This window comes from Clinocottus analis, unplaced genomic scaffold (assembly GCF_023055335.1).
Source record: "Clinocottus analis isolate CAN_PGR_092001 unplaced genomic scaffold, fCliAna1.0.p SCAF_35, whole genome shotgun sequence".
Lineage (NCBI taxonomy): Eukaryota > Metazoa > Chordata > Actinopteri > Perciformes > Cottidae > Clinocottus > Clinocottus analis.
The window spans coordinates 92,298-119,027 of record NW_027176098.1 but is presented as its reverse complement, the minus strand read 5'-3'; the positions used below and the strand labels follow the sequence as shown (position 1 = coordinate 119,027).

Genomic DNA, 26,730 nt, shown 5'->3' with positions numbered 1-26,730 from the left:
GCGTCGTTCACTATTCCTACGTAGTTATTAATAGTGATGTATAGTTATTGTCTCAAAATGAAAGCTCCTTGTCGTAGCTTTAATAAACCAAATATAATTCGTATTCTTTTTGCCTTTCTTGCATCCCTCTGGGCCTGCAGAAGAGAACTTAAAATGCGTGTTTAAGTGGGTGTTTTCACATTTAAACTCAGTTTGAACTCTTACCCCCCTCTGTCCGTGTCTCTGTGTGTTTCCTCTTCAGATCCAGGGGGCCATCATCGTGTCCTCCCTGGTGGAGGTGTGCATCGGGGCGCTGGGTCTGCCCGGCATCCTGCTCAAGTACATCGGGCCCCTGACCATCACCCCCACCGTGACCCTCATCGGCCTGTCGGGCTTCCAGGCCGCGGGCGAGCGAGCCGGGAAGCACTGGGGCATCGCCATGCTGTAGGTTCACGCTCTCTCTCTCAGGCGCAGAGAAACGCAGACTCACGCGTCAAGGAGAAGGAAAAATATATATATATTTCACAGCTTGTAGGTCGCTCACTGAACTGAATCGGCTTTAGGATCTGGTCCCTCTCGGGGGAGGGTGTTCCCAGCCCGAGACGGAGCAGATCCAACAGGTTTATTCTCATGCATTGACTGTTTAATATCCACTTGGAAGCTGTGACGTTGGTGTGGTGAGAGAAGCAGATCCCTGATTGGCTCTGCGGGCCTCGGGGTCCATGTCGGACGCCGACGGCGGGCAAATGGAACATGTCGGTGTGGGATTTGTTCCCACATGAGTGAAGGAAAATGATAAACTGAGCACCAAACTGAGGGGTTTTGTTTCTGCTTGCAGGACGATCTTCTTGGTGCTGCTCTTCTCTCAGTACGCCAGGAACGTTCAGTTCCCTCTGCCGGTCTACAAAGCCAAGAAAGGCTGGACCTTCTACCGGCTGCAGGTCTTCAAGATGTTCCCTGTAAGTGATAATCTGACTGTTAAAAAGCACTTTTTGCACAAATCTCTCGTGTGGCCGGTCTCCCACGTTTTGAGATTCCCCAAATACTCTGCTCTCTTTCCACGACTATCTTTAGTTCCTTTCCAGCTGCTCTCTGCCTCCACCGTAAACTAGGTTCCCATCTAAATCACAAATTATTCAACGGGGCTAATCCCTTTCTCCCCGGGAGATTAGGAGGTTGTCCCTCCGTCCAGTTTAAACCAGTGTTTCCTGCCCTCTGCTGGCGATGTGTTGAATAGTTTTGGTAGCTTTTATAGTTTCACTTTTCATTGGATATATTTGTTTCAAGATGAGTCATTTAAAGATATTATTTTAACTTGTTGCAGGAAGCTAAAGAAGATTTGTGTATAATAATTCTCAATATTCCCAAATGTTTCGTAACGGTCGAGTAACTTTGACTCGTTAAACACAGAGAAAAGGAGGTCTGGAGACAACATTGGTTCCACAGTTTGAGTCGTCGTAGGAACCCCAAATTAATTCCAATACTTGTGTTTATTTTATGTATTTGTTCAGAAAAGTCTTAGGAAAAGGAGCTGGGAAAAAAATCACTTTAAAAAGATATTTTGATGGTAACTATGAACATCCAGCATGATATGAGTCAGATTCCCCAAAAAAGCCTCCTGGAGCGTCAATAAGACACCTTTATGGAAAGATTAGGACCTAAAGAATCAGAATCTGCAACAAAAATCACAATAAAACAAAGTCTTGTCTGTTAGGAAGGAGTTTCAGTCAAAAAACTGTTGTTCAGTTCAAAAATGGTAAAATTACGTATTTTATGCCAAAAGATTGTCTGAATGGGGCATGCTGGGACTTAAAATGGAAGCGGGAGGATTTTGGCTCACTGTTTCCAAAAGGTTAAAAGATAAAATGAAACATTGAATATCATGTTTTTAATGCGTCTGCTCGGTGGTTTCCTCCTCAGATCATCATGGCCATCCTGGTGGCGTGGCTGCTGTGTTTCATCTTCACCGTGACGGACGTTTTCCCGCCGGAGGCGAACAAGTACGGCTACTACGCCCGCACCGACGCACGCCAGGGGATCGTGGCGGCGGCCCCGTGGTTCAAGGTCCCGTACCCGTGTGAGTGAAGAGTAATCACCTCTGTGATGGGAGTTTGACTTAAATTACAATGTGTTCTCCTTCATGTCATCAGCACCATGGCATGACATTTACTATCAGGGTTCTTATACGCTCATGGAAAACCTGGAGAAGTCACGACATTTTTAAAACTGTTATTTCCAGGCCTGGAAAAGTCCTGTGAAACAATGAAACTCCAAAGGTTGTGTAAAAGTCCTGTAAATGTGTTATATTCACGTGTTCATTTAGTTATAAATAATTAACATGCTTTTAAAAGAAAGAGGCTCAAAATATCAGCAGCATACATTCAGGCATCTATATGAATGTTTATTCTTTTAATCAAACTATTGTCTCTCATTCATTTGAGTCATTTAAGGTTTACTGTATGCTTTGAATCCTCATGGTTAGTTTAAATACTACAATTTATCACTTTTTACTGTTTACACACACATTTCACACAATGTTTGATCATGAAAACTTGTTTAAAAGTTGTGGAAATGTGGTTAAAAGTCATGAAAAGCACTGGTCAGGATGTGTGTTAGGATGTGTTGTAGTTTAAAGTTGTGGAAATGTGGTTAAAAGTTGTCGAAATGTGGTTAAAAGTCATGAAAAGCACTGGTCAGGATGTGTGTTAGGATGTGTATGATATACCTCTGCTTCAGAGGGAACACATGACGTCCACTAAACAAACAAAGCGCTCAGATGAACATAAGCTACACAAAGCTCCTCCTCTCTGACTCCGTCTTCTCGCCCCTCAGTCCAGTGGGGCGTCCCCACCGTCACGGCCGCCGGCGTGATCGGCATGATGAGCGCGGTGGTGGCGAGCATCATCGAGTCCATCGGCGACTACTACGCCTGCGCGCGTCTGTCCTGCGCTCCTCCGCCTCCGATCCACGCCATCAACCGGTAAAAAACAACGCTTTCGCTCGCAGCTCTTCTGCGTCCGGTTCCGATCATTTTCCGCGAATTCGCGGTTTCACGAGTTCTGCACGAGCGACGCTTCAATGAGCTGGTTCTTCTCCGCAGGGGGATCTTTGTCGAAGGCATTTCCTGCGTGCTGGACGGTCTCTTTGGGACGGGGAATGGCTCCACCTCCTCCAGTCCAAACATAGGCGTCCTGGGCATCACAAAGGTGACTCGCACACCTGCACTTTACTTCATTTAACGCTTTGTTTCTGTTTACGTGGCTGTGACAGACTGTGTAATCTCTCTCACTCACATTCATCTCTCCTATTCAGTTTTATCGTAATTATGCAAATGATTAGACTTTTTTTTTTTTAAGTGCAAAAAAACCCCCACTAAATTGCTTAAATGTGAGGATGTTCTTCTTTTACGTGTTTTGCATCATTTTTTAAATGTTTTGGGTTTCCACAAATTTTTGCAAATTTAAAAAAAAATCAACTTTGGGCTTTTTCCAAGTGTCATTCTGTTGAGATGTGAATGAACTGACACTCCGGTGTGTTTTTGTATTGTTAACCGTTTTGGAAACCGTGCGCGAAAATCCTCCCGTGCCAATTTTAATACCCAGCATGCCCCATTCAGACAATCTTTTAACATAAAAAACGTCATATTTCTTTTAGGACACAGTTTTTTGGCTGAAACTCCTTCCTAACAGGACAAGACTTTGTTTTATTGTGATTTTTGTTGCAGATTCTGATTCTTTAGGTCCTAATCTTTCCAAAAAAGTGTCTTATTGACGCTTCTGGAGGCATTTTTGGGAAATCTGGCTCATATCATGCTGGATGTTCATAGTTACCATCAAAATATTTTTTTAAAGTGATTTTTTTTCCCCCCCAAGACTTTGCTAAACAAATACATACAATAAACACAAGTATTGGAATTAATTTGGGGTTCCTACGACGACTCAAACAGGGAAAAGAGGTCTAGAGACAAAACGAAGCCCGCGTGTCCTTTGAGCAAGACGCTGAACCCGCGTTGTTCTCTCTATAGATAGCAGTTTTTAAAATGTCGTGCATGTGAAGTATTTAACACGGCGGTTGGTCGTTTACCTGGCAGGATAAAGCCCCCGGCCTGACTTTTCCTTTTCCTCATCCAGGTGGGCAGCCGGCGTGTGATCCAGTACGGCGCCGCCATGATGGTGCTGCTGGGGCTTGTGGGTAAATTCAGCGCCCTGTTCGCCTCCCTGCCCGACCCCGTGCTGGGAGCTCTGTTCTGCACCCTGTTCGGCATGATCACCGCCGTGGGGCTCTCCAACCTGCAGTTCGTGGACCTCAACTCCTCCAGGAACCTCTTCGTCCTCGGGTTCTCCATCTTCTTCGGCCTGACGCTGCCGAGCTACCTCAAGCAGAACCCGCTGGTCACCGGTGAGGGGATATTCTGACCTTTCAGGGAACCTTTGGTCCATAAACAGCGTGGCTACGCATGCGTCGTATTGTATGACGCCGGGTGTGTATTTTTCCGTCCCAACTCGTCTCTCTGCTCTTCCTCAGGCATTGTCGGGATCGACCAGGTGTTGAATGTGCTCTTCACCACCGCCATGTTCGTCGGAGGCTCCGTCGCCTTCGTTTTGGACAACACTGTCCCCGGTAAGGTGTTGAACCTGATGAACTGTGGAACCAATGTTGTCTCTAGACATGTATTACTTATAATACTTGTGTTTTAAAATCACTTTTAAAGGATATTTTGATCGTAACTATGAACATCCAGCATGATATGAGCCAGATTTTTCAAAAATGCCTCCTGGAGCAGCCAATAAGACACCTTTTTGGAAAGATTAGGACCTAAAGAATCAGAATCTGCAACAAAAATCTCAATAAAACAAAGTCTTGTCCTGTTAGGAAGAAGTTTCAGTCAAAAAACTGTGTCGTTCGGTTAAAAAAAAAGAAAAATTACGTATTTTATGCCAAAATATTGTCTGAGTGGGGCATGCTGGGACTTAAAATTGGTGCGGAAGGATTTTCGCACACAATTTCCAAAAGGTTAAACTGATGATTTTAAAGTCGAGAAAAAAGGTCCATCCTTGAATGTATGTTTATACTTCAGAGTGATCTTGACTGATTTATAGAATAGTTTAGAGTTCTGGTTCTGGTTCTGGTCAACTTCTCAAATGTATTTAATGAAAAGATGCAGTTTGAACCTGAGGTAGAACAGGATATCACAGGATGCCAACAAGAAAAACAACTCGTTCCCTTTTATAGTAGTTTAAAAACCAAAAAGTCCCCTTCAAAATAAAAGCACAGGACATTTTTCATAGAACCCACTGAACACAGGTCCTCGACCCACCAGTTAAGAATCACCGGTTTAGAGTGCACAAACTATTTTTAAGGGATAAACGGCGAGCGGGTCCAGCCGGACATGAAGGCCGAACACGCCGAGGCGGTTGTTCTATCCGGTCCCGTGACTTAATGGATCCAACCTCCCTGTTTCTAACAGGCACCCTGGAAGAACGAGGCGTCAGGAAGCTGAAACTGGGCACCGGCCTCAGCGCCGCCGAGCTGGAGGGCATGCGCTCCTACGACCTGCCGTTTGGGATGGACTTCATCCGCAGGCACCCCGTCTTCAAGTACTTCCCGATCAGCCCCACCTTCCAGGGCTACCAGTGGGGGAGGATGCGGGACGTCTGCCGCAGGAGACCGGGGCGCGGCGACGTCGTGAAGGGGGGAGGAGCCGGGGGCAAGACCGACGCGGCGGCGGGGGACAGTCGGGTATAGCCGACGCGGCGGCGCTGCTGCTCGCAAGATCTTTTTAAATGTGGATGAATTTGGGGAGCAAGGGATGATACACCAAGGACAGAGACCAGGAGGATTTAAGGATCGTGTGGAAGAAATTGTGATGCACCAACGCACAGCCCCCCCGCCTCCCATCCCAGTGTTTCCTTTAGCTCGTGTCAGTCTTTTCCACTTCCCACTATGCTATTTTAAGCATGCTACAGCAAGTCACAGCATGCTATAAAAGATGTCCCCAGATGGAGGTTATTTGATGCCTGCGTGTGAGTGTGTGTGAGAGCGAGAGAATAACGGGTTTGTGCATTAATCTATGCGCACTTTAATCCAGAAGGCGATGGATGGAAGTCAAACAATGATACACGTGCTGCCCAAAGATATTCTCTACTCGCAGCAGACGTGATTATATCAATCAAGGATTATGCAAAAAAAAATTGTTGCAGACCGTTTGCCACTAGACTCGTTATGCAACCACATTGGAGACACACACACACACACACACACACACACACCCTCACCAGAACTAGCTTGAGCGCCACACTGCACGTCGGGGTCACGCAGGTGGGTGGGAGTGGTTTGTCGCGTCCCCCCTCAGCCATGCAAAGTAATTGTGATGTTTTCGTTGCACTATCTGCCTCCTCGAGTTGAAAAGCAGAATGTTTCCCCTCCAGTGAAAACTCCTCAGAGACCCGTTTAGCAGCACATCACACGCTCATCTCGCACTCAAGAAACTTGCAACCCTGTTTAGTCTTCGCTCTCTTTTCAAAAGCTCTAACGTAACAAACCGGTTTACAGCTCTTGAACGTGTCAGTATTATGCATCGGTTACTAGCGAGGCTTTGTCTCGTTTGCCTGTCGCATTGGAACTAAATCATTATTTTTTATTCGTTAACCTTGATTTGCTTTTTTCTTTACGCATCCTTTTAACAAACAAGGTCACTTACAAGTTTTTAATAATAACACCGTTCTGGAGAACCGCTCACCCAAAAAAAAAAACGGCTTTACACTCTTGCGTCCGTAAGCGTGGCGTACCCAGCATGCAGCACGGTGTTAGTCACTCGAACGTGTACCACACGCAGCGGCGCGTACTTAAAGTATCCGAACTGGAAAGCAGCACACGCATCGAGCGACCGGGACCGAGCTGTACCCAGCACGCCGCTCGGCGGTGTAACAGTTAAAATAGGAGTCCCCTCTTCATACAATACACTACAATATGTACACCATACTAATACATGTGTCCAGTCTTTGGTTAGATGCTGCGACGGCGGCACACAGTAACTCAGACGCCTCGTCAGAGACACTCAGTCGTCACTTTTTGTGAGCAGTAATGTGTTCATGTTGGATCCTCTGGTGCGTTCGTTTTGCCCCTTCATAACTACGACAAAGTAACGGTGGTGGGCTTAGTTTAGAAGTATTTAAATGTGATAAGAGGGGTTTGAGAGTTTTTCCAATGGGGGTTATCGACTCTCAGGCGACGCAGATAGGAACAACTTTTAACGATGTTTTAATTCCTTTACATTCCTCTTTCTTTTCTCCCCTCCCACCCCCCAAAGAAAACATTTTCCCACTAAAAGTAGCTGCTGATGTGTGTAAACTGTGCCTGTTGTGGAGCGTCAGCAGCCTGTGACTCACCAACACAGCGCCCTGAAGAGCGAGTCCCTAATTCGACCGCACTGCGTGCCTCTTTTGTCTTCAATTAGAAAAACAAGCAATTTTAAATATACATATGTATATATATTTTTTTTATAATCTTGATTTTAAAATTTAGAAAAAGTAACCGCTATATTAAATCGACTAAACCTTTATCCAGCTGAGCGTTTTACTAAACCAAAATGCTGCAAAATGATTTATTAAACCTCCTCTCATTGATCTGTTACCACGTACCAAAAGTGTTGGCTCTGTTCCCTCATGAGAAACGTAAAGAAAGTTCAAAATCTCATCCCAAATTCTCTTGGCTTTTTAATCTCTTCTTTGTTGAAGCTATTTATTTATTTATGGCCAAACAATGAGTGAGTGTCTCTTGCACAATGTTGAAAGTGTATTTATTGGTTTACTCTCAGTCGGTGCTTTTTAGAAAACTCCTGGAAGCGGCAGCTCTTTCTGAAGAGAGTTCCTCATGAGAGCTGCTTCTGTGTCATTCCATTTATATCATGTTTGTTTATTAAAAACAGGAGAAAAACACTGAAAAAAAATCAATGCTGGGAACTGCATGGTTTTACTCAAAGTTCGTAATCGGGGCCTTTTTATTTTTGTTGTGTGTTTTTGTTTTTGTGCTACTAAGCACCGGTTGCACACATAACGGTGCCGAGGACAGAACCCAACATGTCGCTGGAGCGCTCCTCCGGGTGTGTGATCTATGAAGTCGTGATTGGATATATTTTCGGGCCTTCTTCTGTGATGGGCGTGGTCGGCCACGCCCCCGTTTATGACATCACGGCGCTCCGTCTGGTCGGAAAACGATTTCACCTCGGACGCTGAGCAGAGATGATATCGGCACAGATCTTCGTCTTGTTTTCCTGATTCTGTAGCGTCGCAGAATCACAGCTGTACAAATGTGTGAACCTGTGTAAATGCTACGGGGAAGGGGGAGGGGCTTAATTTGTAGTCTTAACTGTCAAAATGCAGTACGTAATCAAGTAAGAAACAAGCATCCTCACCTTAGTGTCACCGGCCTGGTTGTAGACTGGTTGTGGTCTTTATTTTGTCCCGGAGGGCCTGACATCTCGTAGAGAGTTGTTGTTGTGTGTGCTTTTTGTTTGTAGCTCCTCCTGTAGTGAGTTCTTCAGTACAGGGGGTCTGCTATCCGCACTTCATAATCACGCACACAACACGTGACCTCGTTGTCTGTGTTGTACATTTATGCAACCGACACTTCCTCCCCCCGGCGGTGAGCACGCACTGTTCTCCTCGTCGTGTTTAGTGCACCGGTTTTTTTTCTCCGCAGGAAATCTGAACTGTTGACGTTTCCTCGTGCAGAAGACGAAGACGCCGGCGGCCATTTTTATTTCTTTTTTTTCTGTTGCGTGAACCGGCCCCCTCGCTGAACGGCAAGACGACTCTGCAGCCGCCTCCTCGCTTTTAGTCCGTTAGCGCCCAGTTGTAGCCGTACGTCCTGCAGGATCCCATGAACATGCACATGTGTGTGTTTCTGACAGTAAAACACACACAGCACAGACTCTCCTCCCTTGATTTACATCCAACCAACAGCTCTTAAGTAGGCGGCCACCAGGTGTGTCAACCTTTCAGTTATTTTGAAGGGGGTGCTACCTGAAGAATATACTATACTATTGTGCGTTTCGTCCTTTTCAATGTTTATATATATATATATATATATATATATATATATATATATATATATATATATATATATATATATATATATATATATATATATATATATATATATATATATATATATATATATATATATATATATATATATATATATATATATTCATTCGGTTTTTTTTTTCTCCATGCAAATATTTGTAAAAAAAAAAAACAACAAGTTTTAATCATAAACCATGCTGGAAAGCGCACCATGCTGTTGTATTTTTTTATTTACAAAGTAAATGCATTTTTGATCCTGTTATGAATCTGTGGTTTCGTGGAATCCTTTTGTGTTTTTTTTTTTTTTTTGTTGGGACCTTTTTTCAATATTGTATTTTTCTACTCTTGACATTGCTTTCATGTCCATGTTAACACATTATTAGTACAAATAAAAGAAAGAAGCTGAGAAACTTTAAATAGATGTAAAAATGAAAACAATCAAAATAAATGTATATTTAACGGGAGTAAAGTTTGCTAAACCTTCTGGAAGATGAATTTGTGTACACTAAAAAAATGTTTTAATCTTTGTTCCTAAAACTATTTAATAAGATGTTACTGAATGAATGCAGTCTTTTGTCTTTATTGGTCATAAAACTGAAATATTTAATATGTAAAGTAGTAGTAAATGTACAGAAAGATCTTTACACTACTGATCAACACTATTTCATAACTATGAAAGTTATGAAAATGTCACATTTTCCCAGTCCTTTCAATAAGAGCTATGTGTAACCATAAATACAGGACTTTAGGCGAGTGGGCAAACCGGTATTTTTAGATATATATTACAATCCAGGCAAAGCAGACACTTCTCCAGGTTGTTTGTTAATACTGATAATATCAATACTTTGAGGTTGTTGTTTTTTTTAAATGTAAACAAATCATGAGTCTCAATGCTACAAAGGTGTCAGTTGAATATTACATTTCATTTTTGCATTGGTTAAGTTTGAGGGCTGCAACTAAAGATTAAATACATTATCAATGAATCATTTAAGTCTATGGAAAGTCCCTAAAGTAGTGAAAATCACCAATCCAAATTCTCGAGAGCCCAAAAAAGAATTATCACGATATATGAAGAAAAAATACAAGCAGCAAAAAAAAGTGGAACCAGCTAATATTTTAATTTTTTGCGGAGAAAAACACAGCAAAAAACAAATTGGCATTACTATCTCAATATTCATTGTTTTAAAAATAAAAATGTATATATATGACACATGAGTTTTAAATGGTATGATCAAGAATCGGTTGTTGTGATATTTAGACTAATAACTTGGGCGGAGGGGGGGGGGGGGGCATTGTGGTTTCTTTTTACTGCATATTTAATGGGGGGAACTGATGCGGTGCGCATGCGCGGTTCTATTGTTCCGGGTGTTTTCATTCATCTCTACGCGAACAAAGGGGCGTGAGGGTCGCGCTCTGATTGGCTCCCGCCCCCCCCCCCTCCCTCCTCCTCCTCCTCAGACGCTGCTGTTCCGCGCGAGCTCCGCCACAGCAGATGGACCTCTCGCGCTCTCCTCCTCCTCCTGGATGCACGCGCCCCAGCGATTGTTTCCAACGGCGGGAGCGCGAGCGAGTTGACCCGAGGAGTTCCCAACGTTAACCGGATAGTTCCGCCGCCACGGACACGGAGGGGAGGAAAGACGGGAGGCAGGAGGCGGGAGGAGGAGGACCACCGGAGGACGACACCCGGACAGCCCGCGTCCGCCGGGTTTGGTGAGCCGAGATAGATTTCCCCCCCAAAAAAAGTCGGCAGCAACCAGACCGAAGCGCCGCTGTGCCGCGGGCTGCTCCGCGGGGTTGACGTGGGACGCGGACATAAGCGTGTAGTTTGATAGCGTGATTGTTTGTAACGGTGGCCCACTAAAGAATACTGAGACATGTTTTTGACAGCATTAAATGCTCAACGGCGACATTTAATCATGTCTCAAAAGCACGAGCGATACGTTTTGTGGACCTCGAATATGAGGCGTTCGCGGTGTGTTTGAGCCGTTACACCGTAAACCTGAACGCTGAGCAGAAAGATGATAACACATTCCCTTTCTTAGGCTCTACAAGGGAGTGCTGCATACGACTGTGTTAGTATAAAGGTTACGTAACAAGCAGATAGATAGTTGAGATTCCACTCCACACGGACACACACACACGCACACACAGAGGCTAGACATAAAGTGAATATCTTTAAATGTGCGTTCAAGCTGCCAGTTTATTTGCACACTCGCAAGCCCTGCAGGAGATGAACGGTTTAAGAAGAAGGTACAATTTAAACTATCCACCTCCATGAAGCTTATGCAGCTCAGTTTTGGATTGATGCTGTTTTTTAAGAGAGGTGTTTATTACACTATGGGCCGGACCATATATAGTCTTTTAAAACCTCATAAAGTTGAATCGACGGCCCTTAAACTGAACATGGTGTGTGGGATCTTTGCATTCACTTCAGGCACTAGATCTGATGAACTATCGACTGAGTCCTCTTCATCTTTTAATGAAGTATCCAGTCGACAAGGGCTGCGATCAATGAGCCCATGTTGACCTCTGTACGCCTGCCGTTGTTTTTATGGCCGACCAACTCAAAGCACAGATGTGTTCAGTTCTCCGTTGCAGGAGTCTCAAGAAAAACTAGACGATGATTCATCTTCAAAATAGCTGCATAACAAAAGGCCCCGAATAGTTTCTGCTTGATCTGGAGAATCTGGACGCCATATTTAGATTCTTGCAAGGTTGTTTTTTTTGACAACCCCAGTGCTGCATGCCTAATGAGAGGAGCACGACACACACACACACACACACACACACACACACACACACACACACACACACACACACACACACACACACACACACTATTTTTGGTTTCTGAAGCTCAGATGTTTTCGGTGTTGCTATGACAATGGTGATAATAGTGAGGCAGAGCTGTAGTACTGTGGAAGCAGGGAGGCAGGAGGGAGGGTTTGGAGCTATTCATCGTCCATTTCAGCCGAAGACTTTGACAGAGGAGCTTCAGAGACAACAGGGCAAGAGGGCAGAAAACAAGCATGCATGTGTGTCAATGAAAGGAGGAGGAAGAGGAGAGGGAAGAGGAGGGAGTCAGGAAGTTGTGGTCATGAGTTTTAATAGCATGGTAAATGGCTTCTAGTCCCTTCACAAGGGGATCACGAAAGGAGCAAGCTGAATGGTAAAAAAAAAGAAGGAAAGAACTCCTTAATCAGATTTTTTTTTTAGAGCAGATGAAGGCGAACGAGACCGAGGGGGAAGATGGAGGCTGAATGTATTGGCTGATGTTGTAATGAGACACAGGGGGATTCAGGGAGTCAATGAGCACTACATTTGGAGCAAAGGAGCTCCCCGATCCAGAGACAGGACTGGGTCAGTCTGACTGCATTCGTATGCAGCTTGTTGGCTTCAAAACAGAAAGAGGAGACGGCGGCTTTCTGCCGTCTTGAATGTCACGGAAAGCGTTTACACGCGCACGAGGTGTTCAGGTTGTTGCAGCCCAACGGACACCTATCGCTGGTTGGGAAACCGATTCGGTTTGAAACGTCGAGGTGATTAACGCAGGCGCTCAAGGCTTGATCTTTGCGAGACGCCCAGCACGGTGTGCGAAAAGGTCACGGTTAAGGTTAACGTGTTTCGCTTTGTGAAAGCGTTAGCAAAATGTTATTTTCATATCAACACTGCGACAGTATTTCGAGAGTTAACTGGTGGTGATTTGAGGCAACATTGGCAAACGGTTTGTGAGACGACGTCTTACAAAACATGATCAGTTACATGGTTATGATGTCAGTAAGTTAAGTTACTCTCTATATTCAAATTTGAGTCATTTTAGGCCAACAAACAAACATGATTCTTCATAAACACCATGATGTCGAAGAAAAATATACAGAAAATACAACAATTCACTCAAAAAAACAATAATGCATATTTGTTTTTTGAAGGCCTTTTTGCTCATGACGGCAGTATCTCTTCAGAGTTTTGTCATTTTCCTTTAAGGGAATATTCCTTACTACTTCTGTTTGTTTTGCCATCAAATGTTTGTTCAGATTAATTTCAACAAATGGATTCTGATGATGTTTTGGCCATTAGTTGCTTATGTTTGGACAACATCTAACATTTGAGACATTGCGACGAAAAAACGATTTTTAGTAATCTTATTGACACTAGTCTTGAAATGTTTCAAACATTTCTACGTGGTTTTACGAAGACTCTGATGTCTTAGGGTAAAAAACATTTAAATCCACCATAAATCCACCAAAAATACACACGTATCAAGCCTTGTTTGTGTGCACACTTTTGCCAACAGCAAACCTGAAACAGGGTTCACAACAGCGCTTGATACTCCAGCAGCAGCTTTCAAGGTCAAATGTCCGACTTGACCTTTATTCGCCGTTAGGTCAACGGTCGTTTTCGTTATCATCTGTCGAGCTCATTGATTCCCGTTGGTCTTGTTGAGACACAATTACAGCATCGTCTTGGTTTGACAGCCGGCCGCACGTCTTTCTCCGACCGCCGGCATCGCCGGGTAGCGAGCCCGCGGACGCAGCCGTCCTCGGCCGCCGTATTAAAGGCTAATGGCTTCCATTGTGCAGCTTGAATGGTTGATCTTTTTGGGCGCTTGACAGGGCTAATACTGGTGCTGAAATATTGATGGGCCCTGGCACGGGGCCGGGCTGATTGCTGTTTAATATTTAATTTGGCCACAATAACTGAACACATTTATTTCAATGATTGACAGGCGCAGTTTATTCATCAGCGCTGTGTGTTTATAGCTGCTATTACGCCGCTTATCAGATTGTGGATATCTTTTGATGACAATACAATGTTTGGGTTTGTGTCTGCTCTAGATGAGGTAGCTGTGTGTGTGCGTGTGCATGTGTGTGTGTGCTATTGTTTGGGTGTGCATGTTAATACAGCCGTGATGTTTGAATTGAGGAAGTTTCGGGCCGTGTCAGTTTCCTGTGTGACTGACTGAGCAAAGGAGGAAGTGATTTTCAACGGAAGGGGAGCACTTCCTTTTAAACGCCCCCACTTCTCCCTCATCTGTTCGCTGTCAGACTTCTTGCAAGAAAAAGACGTTTGATACCGACACCCGAGCAACAAAACCGTGAATACCTGAGGATACGTACTGAGTCTACCTGCCTTAACCTTTCTCTCTTACTCTCTCTTTCTCCCTCCCTCTCTCTCTCCCACACACACACATCTGCAGCTGTCTCTGGCGACTCAACACGATCACACACTTCACCACGGTAAGATCATTTGTAGTCTTGTAACTGACGTTCGCACCGCATTCATCTGGCAGCTATGTCCCGCTGACTTTAAGTTTAAATACTTTTGTTCATTGATATGTTCTGGAGGCGACCGAACCGACGTTAATATAATATTGAAAGATGAACGCAGACCGCAGGGTTCACCGTGGTGGATTACACGGCATGCTCACAGCTTAAAAAAGTCAGCAGATTGCTTTTTAATACCGTACGGAAATGAAAGAAAAAAGATGCAACCAAACCTTAAGAGCCTGTGCAGTACTGAATGCTAACTTGCTCAGTGATGCCAACAAGCAGATGTTTAGCGGGTAATATTTAGCAGCCTTTCTAACATTCGCTGATTAGCATTAAGCTTAAACTGCCGCTGAGCCTGAATGGACTGTAATCGGTGTTTGCAGGTATCTGGTCATAAACCAAAACAAAGCACCGGACAGACGTCGACCTGACGACGACACTGAAAAAGACGTCTGGAGGTCAAAACATGAGATTTGGATATATTGTCAGAGCACCGTGAACGTCTGCACAGAAGACATTTAGCTGTTGTTGAGATGTTTCACTGGATGAAGGGAAATCTTTACAGGAAGTCATTAACACCACGAGCATCTGCAATCCATTAAGTAGCTGTCGAGATATTTCAACTAACCCTTCACTCAACACCTTCAAAACAACACTGAAAACCCATTTATTTGAATCTACTTTTAACCTGTAATTCTAGTTTTTATATTGTGTTTCTCACTATTGTCATCTTTCTTGTTTTACTGCTGCTTCTGTTCTTTGTCTTTACCGTGTAAAGCACCTTGCGTACCTTTTTTCAACGCGCAATACAAATAAAATGTCTCATTATTTACATGAACTGTCCGTGGAGACGCATGTAGGACAGCTAGATGAACAGATCCGACAGCTCGCTCAGGCCTGAATGTTTAAGCAGCTGAAATGATTTGGCTGTGCGGGTGGCGCATGTGTCCTCCACCTGTTTGTCTCCGTTTCTGTCTCCGCCTCCTCTGCTGACAAACGATCGGCACAGCGAGGAGGGAAGCCCTCTGTGGCGATGGCCGAGTGCCATTCTTTTTAAACAGCTGCATGTGTGTGTAGAGGAGAGAGACGGAGGAGGAGGGGGGACAGGAGAGCAACGATATATTGTAGGAAAGAGGAGGAAGAGAGCAGCTGTCTTCCTCCATCACACACCAGATGTTGGGGCGGCGGTTTAATGGTTAACTGTGAGGACTAGATCGGATCTGCTGCCATCATTATTTACTGTGTGGGGCTTTATCTCCTCTTCCTCTTCCTGCCGTCCCTCTGCTCACCTCCTCCTCTCCAGTCATGAGGAGTCATGAGACGGCTGCATCAACTCTCTGTGTGTCCTCTTTGTCTCTCAGCTCCTCTCATGCTTACTGAGAATGGATGATCAGGAGTACGGGGTTCAGATCGGAGAGAACAAGTTCATCAGGAAGTAAGGACTGAAATCCCTCTTTCTCTTGAACCAACACCTGCCCGTAACGGTCACATTACCTCTTCATTGTATGTTAAAGTGAACTGTCTACTACAAACGTGTGCATACTTTACCTCACTGCTCACCGTTTTCTAAGCAGACATGCATTTATTGATCTATTTGAAGGTTCTCGTATGATATTCGGAGCATTAATATAGCAGCGAGAAGCTTTTTGCTCTGTAAAGATATAGTACCTCTCCTTTGTGTCGTAATCTAGGTTTTTCTGTACTTTGTTTTCGTAGCTTGGTCGTGCGCGGCTAGCCAGCTCGCGGCTATCCAATGTTAGCTGTGAGCCGTCGCCATTTTGAGAGCCGCGTGGAGTCAATTGTTGTGCTCTGAATACCGTGTAGAGAACCTTTTAAGTGTGTAGCTTGTAAATACTTGACTTGAGTATATTGTCTCTCTATTAAACAACCAAAAGAGAACATTTGAAAAGATCAGATTTACTAACCATAAACGATGTCTGAAGATCTCACCAGCAGCAACATCTCCTTGTTAAAAAGCCAAATCAACATATTAGACGGTCGGGTTTCTTTCCAACACCGCTACCTTTTTTTAGCATATATTTCAAAGGCTGCCTAGACAGCAGAAAACCAAGCTTTGCAGAATGTAGTGAACATGAAACACACACATATATTTCCATAAGCGGGCCACAAGATGCTCCTTCATCTCCTCCTCGGTGACTCAACATTTCTGTCTCCAGGGCAACAGTCCTCTCGCATCTGAAGACCTACAACCTGTACTATGACGGACAGAACCTGCAGCTCAGACACAGAGAGGTGTGTGTGTGACCTATTATATAGGTTTAGGTGTATGTGTGTTATATAGATGTGTGTGAGTTGTATAGATGTGTGTGTGAGTTGTATAGATGTGTGTGTGTGTGTGTGTGTGTGTGTATATATATTCTATCGATATCTGTATCTGTATATATGTATGTATATACATTTAAATTTACGTGTGTGTGTACACATATGTGTGTGTGTCTTGACCTGAGCTCCTCTCCCAACAGGAAGAGGGGGAGTTGATCGTCGAAGGTTTGCTGAATATCTTTTGGGGTCTGCGGCGACCGATCCGGCTCCAGATGCAGGACGACCACGAGCGCATCCGCCCGCCCCCGTCCTCCACGTCCTGGCACTCGGGCTGCAACCTGGACAGCCAGGGGTAAGAGGTCCAGACGGGTCCGGTTCTGCCCCGCGGGCCGACCCGGTGACGTGGAGCAGCAGATGTAGATCATGGTGGAGGTCGTTCGACAGGAAGTCAAAGTAGATAATGGATTTCCACAGTTTGCTAAATCATTTTGACAACGCTCCATGGAGAGACTGGAACCTTTTAACACTGCTGGCTCTGTGTTTGTTTTATTTTGCCCCAAGCTAAAGTCAATAGGCTCGACACACATTTCAGCTCTGTAATCATTTTCATCAGGAGAAGCTGTTCTTGTTCTGCGGAAAGAAAAAAAACCGGATCTCGTGGACATGCAGCTGACGTTTTAGGGGCAAAATAACACCAGCGCTTCATGGAAGAGGACGTTAACGTTGAAGTGACTCCGTCGTCTCCAAACCACAGCTGTGAAGTTTCCCTGTTCCTCCCGGTGGATACCAGCCGGGAGGAACAAAAGAGTTGAGGCTGTTTAGGGTTTGATACGAGCCCTCGAACAAAGAGCTGCCAAAGAAGCCAGATTATTCACGCTGGTTTCGCTGACGCTTCAGTCCCAAAATATAGCCAAACTACTTTACATATCAAAGGAAAATACTCTCACGTATCCTTGAAAAACTGCACCAACAAAGAGGAACAGCCGTCACGGGCTGAAACCAACCGAGGGAGATGTGACGTACCAACAGAATCTGCTGTTTCAGTCCAATAATAACAGTGTGTCGTGTTTTTTAACATGCAGCGATACAAATAATTGTCTGTAGCCGTTGTTATTAAATAGAATAACAGTTTAAATATCTTTGGTTGTGTCTTCACAGTTTCTTTGTCTCTCTTTCTTTTCTTTTTTTTAAAGTTCCCCCAACGGCACAGACGGCCAGCCGCCGCCGCAGCAGAGCCCGCCCACCGTGGAAGTGACGCCGCCCGACAGCCAACCAGAGGACTGTGATGTGATGGAGGAGCAGGCCGAAGGTGAGGTCTTTTTAGTTTGGGGAGGACATTTTCGAGGGAAGAACCTAAACATAGGCTGATTTTCAAAACCTGAACAATAGCTGAAGTTATGATTCGTTGGGCAGAGGACAGCGACGGCTCCGCTCAGCTGCTCAGGACGAAGAGCGACGCCGGCGTGTTGAGACGGGGCCAGCGGCGCTCGCCGAGCGACCAGCGGAAAATCAGACGCCATCGCTTCTCCATCAACGGACACTTCTACAACCACAAGGTCTGAGCAACGTGTTCTGAGTGTTTGTGTGCTGCTTTTTTTTAAAATCTGCTGCTTGCTCCTGTGTATATATCTGTACACAGAAATAAAGTCAGGATTTTTTTTGCTTTTTCTCAGACGTCGGTGTTCACGCCGTCCTTCGGCTCGGTCACTAATGTCCGGATCAACAGCTGCATGAGGACGCCGCAGGTGCTCCGGGTTCTCCTCAACAAGTTTAAAATCGAAAACAGCCCGGACGACTTTGCGCTCTACCTCGTCCATACGAGTGGAGGTGAGAGAGAGAGAGAGAGAGAGAGAGAGAGAGAGAGAGAGAGAGAGAGAGAGAGAGAGAGAGAGAGAGAGAGGGAGAGGGAGAGGGAGAGGGAGAGGGAGAGAGAGAGAGAGAGAGAGGGAGAGGGAGAGGGAGAGAGAGGGAGAGGGAGAGGGATCAAATGAAGGAAACGCCTCCTGTCCTGTGACTCAATACCTTTTTTTTGTGTGTGATGCGTTCAGAGCGCGTGAAGCTGAAGCGGAGCGACTACCCGCTGGTGCTGAGGGTGATGCAGGGCCCGTGTGAGCAGGTCTGCAAGGTGTTCCTCATGGAGGAGGACCTCGGGGAGGAAGTCACGTATGATGTAAGACGGAGGCGTGATCGTGTCTCACTTCCTCTCTCGTCTGCGTCTCCTGCATCATCTCCTGCGACGCCCTCTCTTATTTCTCTGTGTTCATTTCTCCTCCCTCCCCACCAGGTGGCGCAGTACATCAAGTTTGAAATGCCCGTCCTGCGGAGTTTCATCACTAAACTGAAGGAGGAGGAGGACAGAGAGGTGCTGAAGCTCAGGAGAAGGTACACAGGGATTTCAAATCATCCAAAAACCATCTTGTGTCCCCTTTCTAACGGTCAAAGTCTTCTGCACGCTCGCCAGCTGTTATGAGCTGCTACAATCAGTGCACTCATTCTTTCTGTTCCTCCCTCCATCTGCCTGCAGGTATACGTGCCTGCGCTGTATAATTGAGAAGCAGCTCAGCTGTCTTCCAGAGGGGGCAACGTGTATGTGACGCGCCCGCCGGACCGTCCAAAGCAACACGCCCGACTCCTCCTCCTCCTCTTCCTCCTCCTCGTCCGGCCGGCAGCCAGCGAGGATCAGCCGACAAGAACCCAGGCTGGAAGAGTCCTCCAGCCTGTCGAGCCTTTTTTCTTCTTCTTCGTCTTCTCCTTTTCTTCAACTCATCCCATTGATCAACCCTCCAGACACGACTCTGACCTGCTGTATAGTTTGCATGTAAAGTGGGAACCGTCTCAGCAGCAGTCTTCACACACAGTGTTACCGCTTAGTTGTCGCACACAGACGCAGAAACCTCCCGATGCACAATGAGCCCGCGACGAGGCGCCGCGTCTAACACGACTCTTCAGTTTCAAAGCCGCCGATGAATCCGTTCAAAGCACAGACGTCGTGCGACGCGACGCTGATCAAAGTGCCTGTGAAAAGGTTTCTCCGAGCACAAGAAGGCACACGGGTCCATCCTGTGTTTTTGGAGTTAAAAGAAAGAATAGAACAACGCCAGACCACAGTCACATGCTCTGAAAAGCTTGTGTGCCTTTTATGTTCCTCTCTGTTTGAGAATTTTTGGTATTTATACTTTTTTTTAACATTGTGATTGAAGGAGTTTAATTGACCTCCATTTGATCTCGGCCCGAGCCCGTTTGACATTTTAGAGGAAAAAAGAGTTCCACATGTTGTTGTTGTATTTTGTGTAACAGCAGCTGGTTAGCTTAGCGCTAGCACAAAGCCTGAAAACAGCTGGCAAAATCTGACCGCTAAAGCTAACATATAAATATGTGAAATCATTTGATTCAATCTCTTCCAAAAAAAAACTAAACAGAGTGTGTCGTGTTGCACTTTGTTGTGTTGTTTTTTGTGTGAGACTACACAAATAAAATGTTGGTTAGGCAGAAGTTGTTGTTCCTCACACCTCAGACTTCTCTTGAAGGAAAGGTTCCTGCCTGAAAGAAGACTTTTGTCATTCCTGCCTGACGCCACACGACAAGAGGATGTTGAGCCAAAAACTCTTTGATCTCACAAACTGTTTCCACATCTTTCACATCACGATGACTCCTGGTAGCCGTTGGGACTTTTGGCGATTTTCTTTTTCTTTTTTTTAACATTTCACGAGCGAGTGAAATCCTACAAGAGGAATGTTGTGAGAAGAGTGAACGAGCTTCATGCAGCTCGATGTCCGGCAGCAGCGTCCAGTGCAAAGAGACAACACGAGAGCCTGCATGTTGTTCATTTTTATTATTTGTTTGTGACTCTTTAAAAAACTTGCCTGCTCTTTTTTTGTATTGTGTCTTTTACAAAAAAATGATGATCTTTAAAGATGTTGAGAACTGATGCCACGACTTCGTACAATGATTATTTAATAATAAAAAAAGAATCCATCGCTATATATATATATATATATATATATATATATATATATATATATATATATATATATATATATATATTCTGTAATCCCCCTCGTTCAGGTCAGTGGGGGAAAAGCTCATCGTTGTTATGTAACGTGTTTAAATCTTGTTGTATAAATCATAATCGGAGCAGATATAACAGTCAAAGCTTCGGGAGAGTTCGTTAAGTGTTCTGGTTTATTCACTAAGTGGTTAAATAATTCAGACCAAATTTAGGGCACACAGAGGTGTACACACACACACACACGCACACGCACACGTGTGTGTGATGTCGCTCCAGCAGCTTAGCGCGTCCAGCCAATCAGCAGGTGTGAGCCGGTGATCCGTGCGTCTGTCTGGAGGATCTCAGCCCTGAAACACTTCTCACTGCTGGAAGAGTCTGAGCGGCCGGAGAAGAGGTTCCTCTTCATCATCATCATCATCTTTGTGTCCGTCACAAACAGCCAGTCGACAGGTGAGTGATCATCCTCTTTTTCTAAACATATGTTGATGTTTCTGTTGAGTTCAGCTGGTTTCCAACAAAGTACAATTACCACTAGAAGCATTGTACTTAAACACAGTTTTTGCTTGTTTACTACATTTATTTGACAGGTTTAAAGTTACTTTTACCATTTGAAAGAACTACTTTATTCACTACTAATCTCCCCAATAGTACACAAAAGTACCACGTTGACAAACTACAACATTGACAAGCTTTGCATGTGTACATTAGTACTGTGTAGTAGTACACAGTGTTTGAAAGGAGCCGTTCTAAACCACAAGTATTTTTTACTTTTGATACTTGAGCTTCGTTCTGGTGATAATATTCTGTACTTTGTACCAAAGTAACTTTCTGTATTCAGTACAGGAAGTGAGCAGCGCTGCTTGTCTTTTGTGAGCGAGTTGTTTGTGTTTGTGTTTGTGTTTATTGCCGCGTCGTCTCCAGAAAGCAGCAAAGTACTTCTCTACCGCCGCTGAAGCGACCGGAGGGGCCTCGGCTTTAATCTGGGAGTCACTGGATTAATGTCCGACTTGAAGTGACCTGGTGTAATTATAGCTCAACTCATCTTTTTAGAGGACACAGATTAGAGCTGTTTGTTGACGGAGCGGATGATGTCACGCGGCGGTGGGCGGAGTAATCTCACTGTGACGCTTTAATCTGCATTTCACTTCACACACTGGTCACACGTGCAGTTTACTTCTTTTACATGTTTTCTATGTCAATCAGAAAAGCAGCTGGTAACTACAGCCATTAAATAAATGTAGAGAAGTAACGAGTACAATATTTACGTCTGAAATATGGTGCAATATGAAGTATATGCGCGTGACTGGAGTTACTCTCAATTTCATAGTACTTTATTATTACTGTTAATGTGTGTTTATTATCTAAAACACATTCTATACCAGCGGTTCTCAACCTTTAAGTGACGTACCCCATGTGAAAGTACCAATACATAATAATAATAATAATAATAATAATAATAATAATAGTATTATCCATCTATCTCTTTTTAATGCCATAGTTTCCTTCATTTCTATCTCTATTTCTCTCATTAACTAGTTGCATTCTCCTCTGACGCGGCGGTGACGTAGCGCGGCGCCGTAGCGCGGTGACGCGGCGCGTCTCGTTCGCAGATCTGGAGCCATGTCTCCATGGTGACGGGGCGTTAGAGATGACGTCAGCGGTCTGATCCCAGGTCAGCCGCGCGCGTTTAAATCTCGTCGCCTTCTGTTTTCACGGCGCTTTGTGTAAAGAAAGCTGGATTACTGTGATCCGTCATGACGTCATCAAATGACGACGGGAACATCTCCCGCTCACGCGCCACCGCGAGTATGCGCGAGGAAAAACATTGTACTATATATATATATATATATATATATATATATATATATATATATATATATATATATATATACAAAAAATATATATTTATAATATTCCAAAAATATATATACATTTAGAAAAACTATCACCACCTTATTATTTATAATATATATAATTACTTGCACTGATACTTTAAACATAATAGAATATGATTTACTACTTTTCTTTGCATCTTTTTGTATGCTTTATTTGACGGTTTACATTTGTACTTTTTATAATCATTTTTTGTACCTCCTGCATCTATTCTAGTTCTGCGTATGTCCTATATGATTGTTTTCATTATAGAAATTGCTTTGACCAGCGCACTATGAATTTGTTATGAATACAGTGACAGAGTATCGGTGTACTGGGGTGTACTCTGTTTTGTACTGTGGTGATACTTTTATTGAAACCAAATACTTCATCTCTGTAGAGAGAAACAGAAAAGTCACAACTTCATCCTAATCCTGTTTCTTTGTCTTTATTGTTACAGGATTCAAAATAAATAAGAAACAAGATGTCTGACCTGCAGAAACCCGTCAGGGCGGCGCTCTGCCTGCTCCTCCTCGCCACGCTGTTACCCGGATCTGAGGCCCGCCGGGGCGGGGGCTTCGGCCGCGGCGGAGGCTTCGGGCGGGGCGGAGGCGGAGGCTTCGGGCGGGGCGGAGGCGGCGGCTACAGGCCGGTCCAGAGCGGCGGCTACAGGCCGGCCCAGAGCGGCGGCCCCAGCGCGGGGAAAATAGCCGGGGCGGCTGCAGCGGGCGCCATCGGAGGAGCGGTGATCGGGTCCGCCCTGAGCCGCCCCGGGTACGGAGGCGGGTACGGAGGGTACGGAGGCGGGTACGGAGGCGGGTACGGAGGCGGGTACGGAGGATACGGGGGAGGCTTCGGAGGTGGTTACCCGCGGTCCGGAGGATACGGGCCCAGGTCCGGCTACGACTCGGAGGGCTCTGGAGATATGGAGTACTACACCGGGGCGTCCAGCGGGCCCATCTACAACAGCATCATCGTGGTCATCGGCTCCCTGGTGTCCCTGCTGATGGGCTACTGGGGGGCGGGCATGTAGAGCTGGAGCCGGGATCCCAAAAACACACACACACACACACACACACACACACACAGGCCCTGACTTTACACAAAAAAACAACCCTCAACCCGACAGAAAGTAGTCCAGTGTGACTTCGGGCTTCAGTCCGCAGCTGTTCTGATAAAGAAATCTGTAGATATTCCCGTTTCCTCTTTTCAGAGGCTGATAGTCTTTTCCTTTTTTTTACGTTTGATGATTGTTTTTTGGATCCATGTTTTCTCTGTGAGGAGTCTGAAGGTAGTCCAGGTTGTGTGTGTGATTATAGGTTCAGTCTACCTCAAGAAGTCAGGACGTTAAAAGCAGCTATGATGATGCCATTTCATTACAGGTTCAGGTTTTAGACTGTTTTATAAACAGTGTATTCAAGTGTCACTTTTTATTCTTCCAGTACTTTGCTTATTATGTATATTTTACCTAATTAAAGTACATATTTTATGCCAATTTTGTAGACTTTTATGTAAAAAATAAAGAGCAAAACGTGCTTAGAACAAACTCTTGCGTTGGATTTAATTGTCTCTGTGTTATTGTGAATGAAACAGTCGCGTGTTTGTGTGCTATGATGAACACAGACATCTCAACACGCTTCTCCTGGTCACTAATCGGCAGCTTTGTCTTGACCTTTGGGCCTCGAGCTTGACCCTTGAACTTTTGGGCCCGGTGACATCTCTTTTTAAAAGGGAGCTGCAGCAGAGAAGTGGAAACCAGAGCAGACTGACGAGGATTTCGCGGCGCAGAAGACTCTCAAAAACAACTCGCTCATCAAACGCAATTTCTGTTTGCTCCAATAAGTTTTAGGCTGCAGCTGAGCTCATCTTGTTTACACCGAATCAGGTCGAGCGCGTTGCTGATGTTTCATTCTGCTGTGGAGGCCAGAAAGTGTTCTCTGTCCACCGTAGAAACCGTCCTAAAATCTGACGCAACGACCACAAGTTCCATGGAAATCGATCACGTTCAATCCTCCCGCGTCATTACACACACAAAGAGGAGTTGAGCCCTCAGGTGACTCTTCGTCATACAAGATGTTGCCACAACACACTTGATATTTTTCCTGCGTCTGGTTCTTCGTTTACGGTTCACAAACCAGACAGAATCGCCACATTTTGTAAAGCTCGCGGCTTTCCCTTTTAATATTGTCGTCTTAGATATTTGATCGTCTCAAATGCGTCAAACTGGTCTCCAGGAAGAAGCTTGTCTGTCATTCAATGCCAACGAAAAAAACGTCTGCAACGTGCACGTTAGTAAAGTTTTATTTGACAAGACGAATCAGAAAAGGGGCGAGGGGTCAACCCTTGCTTATTCAGCAGGACGGTGAATGGGAGTCCTCACAGTAGAAAGGCAAACATCTGCATTGTCAATACATTCATAACTAACAGGATACGTGAAGCGGCACATTAAAGGTACACTGTTTGGGGTTTTCCATCAGGTCGTTCTACAGTCAAACAATAAAACTGGTTTTGTTGAAACAATCTCCTGCTGTTACTTCACTGCATCGGTCTGGCAGCTTCAGTCACATTTCTAGATGATAATTCACCAGGTAAAGCTTCACATGTGATGAACTGAAGGATCTTCTGCGGGTTGAGAAACATCCCCTATACGATTTAGGCTCAATAGGCTGACAAACATGATTTCTGATGTGGATTTAACGACCCAAACAGTATGTAAAGAAGTTTAAATTAACAATAACAAGGAAAAAGTCAACATAATTTAATGGTCCAGTAATATTTATCCCATAACATCACATATAACAATTAAGAGGATTATATACCAACACGGTGGTGGGAATGTTTTTTTTTTTATTGAACTACTTCGGTGGGTGTCCCCGCTGTAGCAAGCTAGCGCTGCTGCTAGCTCCCAGCTGCTGCTGCTAGCTGCTGCTGCTGCTGCTGCTGCTGCTGCTGCTAGCTGCTGCTGCTGCTGCTAGCTGCTGCTGCTGCTGCTGCTAGCTCCCCGCTAGCTGCTGCTGCCCGCGTCCATCGACGAGCCGGGGCTGGTCCTGCTAACCTTCGGTGGTTGTCGGGGAGCTAGCAGGAAGCTAGCGGAGAGCTAGCAGCAGCGTTAGCGGAGAGCTAGCAGCAGCGCTAGCAGCAGCGCTAGCAGCAGCGCTAGCAGCAGCGCTAGCAGCAGCGCTAGCAGCAGCGCTAGCAGCAGCGCTAGCAGCAGCGCTAGCAGCAGCGCTAGCAGCAGTGCTAGCTGGCTAAAGCGGGGCGCTAGTGCGGACACCTACCGGAAGTAGTAGCGGCTTGTAACCCGACTTTTATGGTAATAAAAACTCCAGAGAGTACCTTTTAAATAGTTTTTGACGTACTTAGCTTCTGCAAAATAGATAGAAAAGAAGAAATATTGTAGAAATCATATCTCCCTTACATAAGTTGAAATGCGGCATTAACAATTGTAAACTCAGCTGATAACGAGAGATAAGACTCAGGAGGATTTGGACATGAACCTCCGGCTCGGTGTTAAGTACTCGGGTCCCTATGTAGGGCCCCATATTCAGTCCAAAAACTTTGTTTTTCGGTTCAGAAAAAAAGAAGACCTACTTTGAGCTTTTCCTTGCTCCCACCATGACAGACAAGATATGTAAATGACCGAGCCTGAGGACCAATCAGATCGCAGGATCTGGCAACGCACTAAAAAAAAAGCACCAAAAAACTTGCAATTTAGAGACACTTATACTGGTCAGAAAATGATCTCGGTTTATTTGTTAGACTCCCACAGTCTCGTACGGTTACAGGGATGTGTCTTTGAATGACATTACGGAACTTTAGCTATTTAAATGAATTAAATCGTAACTGCGGATGAGAAGATAACACAGTTTTAATTTTGAAAAGGGAGACAGAAAAAGAGTTTATAAAGTTAAGGACGCCGGTCCGATGCAATCACAAGAGGGAGGTAGAACGAATGGTCGCAGGTGTATAAAAAAAAAAGACACACAGTACTCAGCAGTACACACAAGAGCGGTTTAGACGACATTCAGTACGTGTTCGGGGAAAAGCGCACTTTGTGATGCATCGGTTCCAAAGTGACCGCGTTGGCACGACAGCATGCATACAGTCTGTTCGCCCGCGTCACGTAAATACCAGCAGGTTTAACAATCTGCCTTTCTGGCCGAGGTTATGTATTTCATTCATATGATCTAAGTCCATTCATGCTTCCAGTTGTAAAGAAATGAGTATATGT

The 26,730-nt window shown here is 44.9% G+C and overlaps 4 protein-coding genes across 7 annotated transcripts in view; 3 read left to right on the top strand and 1 right to left on the bottom strand.

The window, feature by feature from the left end:
• Nucleotides 1-9,039, top strand: part of slc23a2 (solute carrier family 23 member 2) — a 31,937-nt gene extending 22,898 nt beyond the window's left edge. For all 3 annotated transcript variants that reach the window (XM_068596268.1, XM_068596269.1, XM_068596267.1), the window contains 8 exons: nucleotides 242-423; nucleotides 818-938; nucleotides 1,900-2,056; nucleotides 2,812-2,959; nucleotides 3,080-3,185; nucleotides 4,110-4,377; nucleotides 4,504-4,599; nucleotides 5,447-9,039. In XM_068596268.1, coding sequence (XP_068452369.1) covers nucleotides 242-423; nucleotides 818-938; nucleotides 1,900-2,056; nucleotides 2,812-2,959; nucleotides 3,080-3,185; nucleotides 4,110-4,377; nucleotides 4,504-4,599; nucleotides 5,447-5,724 — 1,356 coding nt within the window. In that variant the 3' untranslated portion in view covers nucleotides 5,725-9,039. The remainder of the gene's footprint in view (nucleotides 1-241; nucleotides 424-817; nucleotides 939-1,899; nucleotides 2,057-2,811; nucleotides 2,960-3,079; nucleotides 3,186-4,109; nucleotides 4,378-4,503; nucleotides 4,600-5,446) is intronic.
• The window catches only part of psat1 (phosphoserine aminotransferase 1), a 201,849-nt gene that overhangs the window by 95,993 nt on the left and 79,126 nt on the right, over nucleotides 1-26,730 (bottom strand). The gene's annotated exons all lie outside the window — the stretch shown is intronic.
• The window catches only part of pcna (proliferating cell nuclear antigen), a 101,970-nt gene that overhangs the window by 70,262 nt on the left and 4,978 nt on the right, over nucleotides 1-26,730 (top strand). The gene's annotated exons all lie outside the window — the stretch shown is intronic.
• On the top strand, nucleotides 10,569-20,546 carry rassf2b (Ras association domain family member 2b). Of its 2 annotated transcripts, XM_068596265.1 has the most exons (11): nucleotides 10,569-10,775; nucleotides 14,263-14,302; nucleotides 15,697-15,770; nucleotides 16,513-16,588; nucleotides 16,819-16,970; nucleotides 17,812-17,927; nucleotides 18,032-18,174; nucleotides 18,292-18,445; nucleotides 18,667-18,788; nucleotides 18,903-19,000; nucleotides 19,143-20,546. In XM_068596265.1, the coding sequence occupies exons 3-11, from the start codon at nucleotides 15,718-15,720 to the stop codon at nucleotides 19,210-19,212; spliced, it is 984 nt and encodes a 327-aa protein (XP_068452366.1). In that variant the 5' UTR covers nucleotides 10,569-10,775; nucleotides 14,263-14,302; nucleotides 15,697-15,717; the 3' UTR covers nucleotides 19,213-20,546. The 2 variants fall into 2 exon arrangements, with proteins under 2 accessions (XP_068452366.1, XP_068452365.1); XM_068596264.1 differs by lacking the exon at nucleotides 14,263-14,302 and having other exon boundaries at nucleotides 10,570-10,775.

Coding starts and splice junctions, on each gene's coding strand:
- rassf2b (XM_068596265.1), top strand. CDS start 15,718: ATGGATGATCAGGAGTACGGGGTTCAGATCGGAGAGAACAAGTTCATC. Junction 17,928..18,031: donor GATGGAGGAGCAGGCCGAAG/GTGAGGTCTTTT, acceptor TTCGTTGGGCAG/AGGACAGCGACGGCTCCGCT. Junction 18,175..18,291: donor GACACTTCTACAACCACAAG/GTCTGAGCAACG, acceptor GCTTTTTCTCAG/ACGTCGGTGTTCACGCCGTC.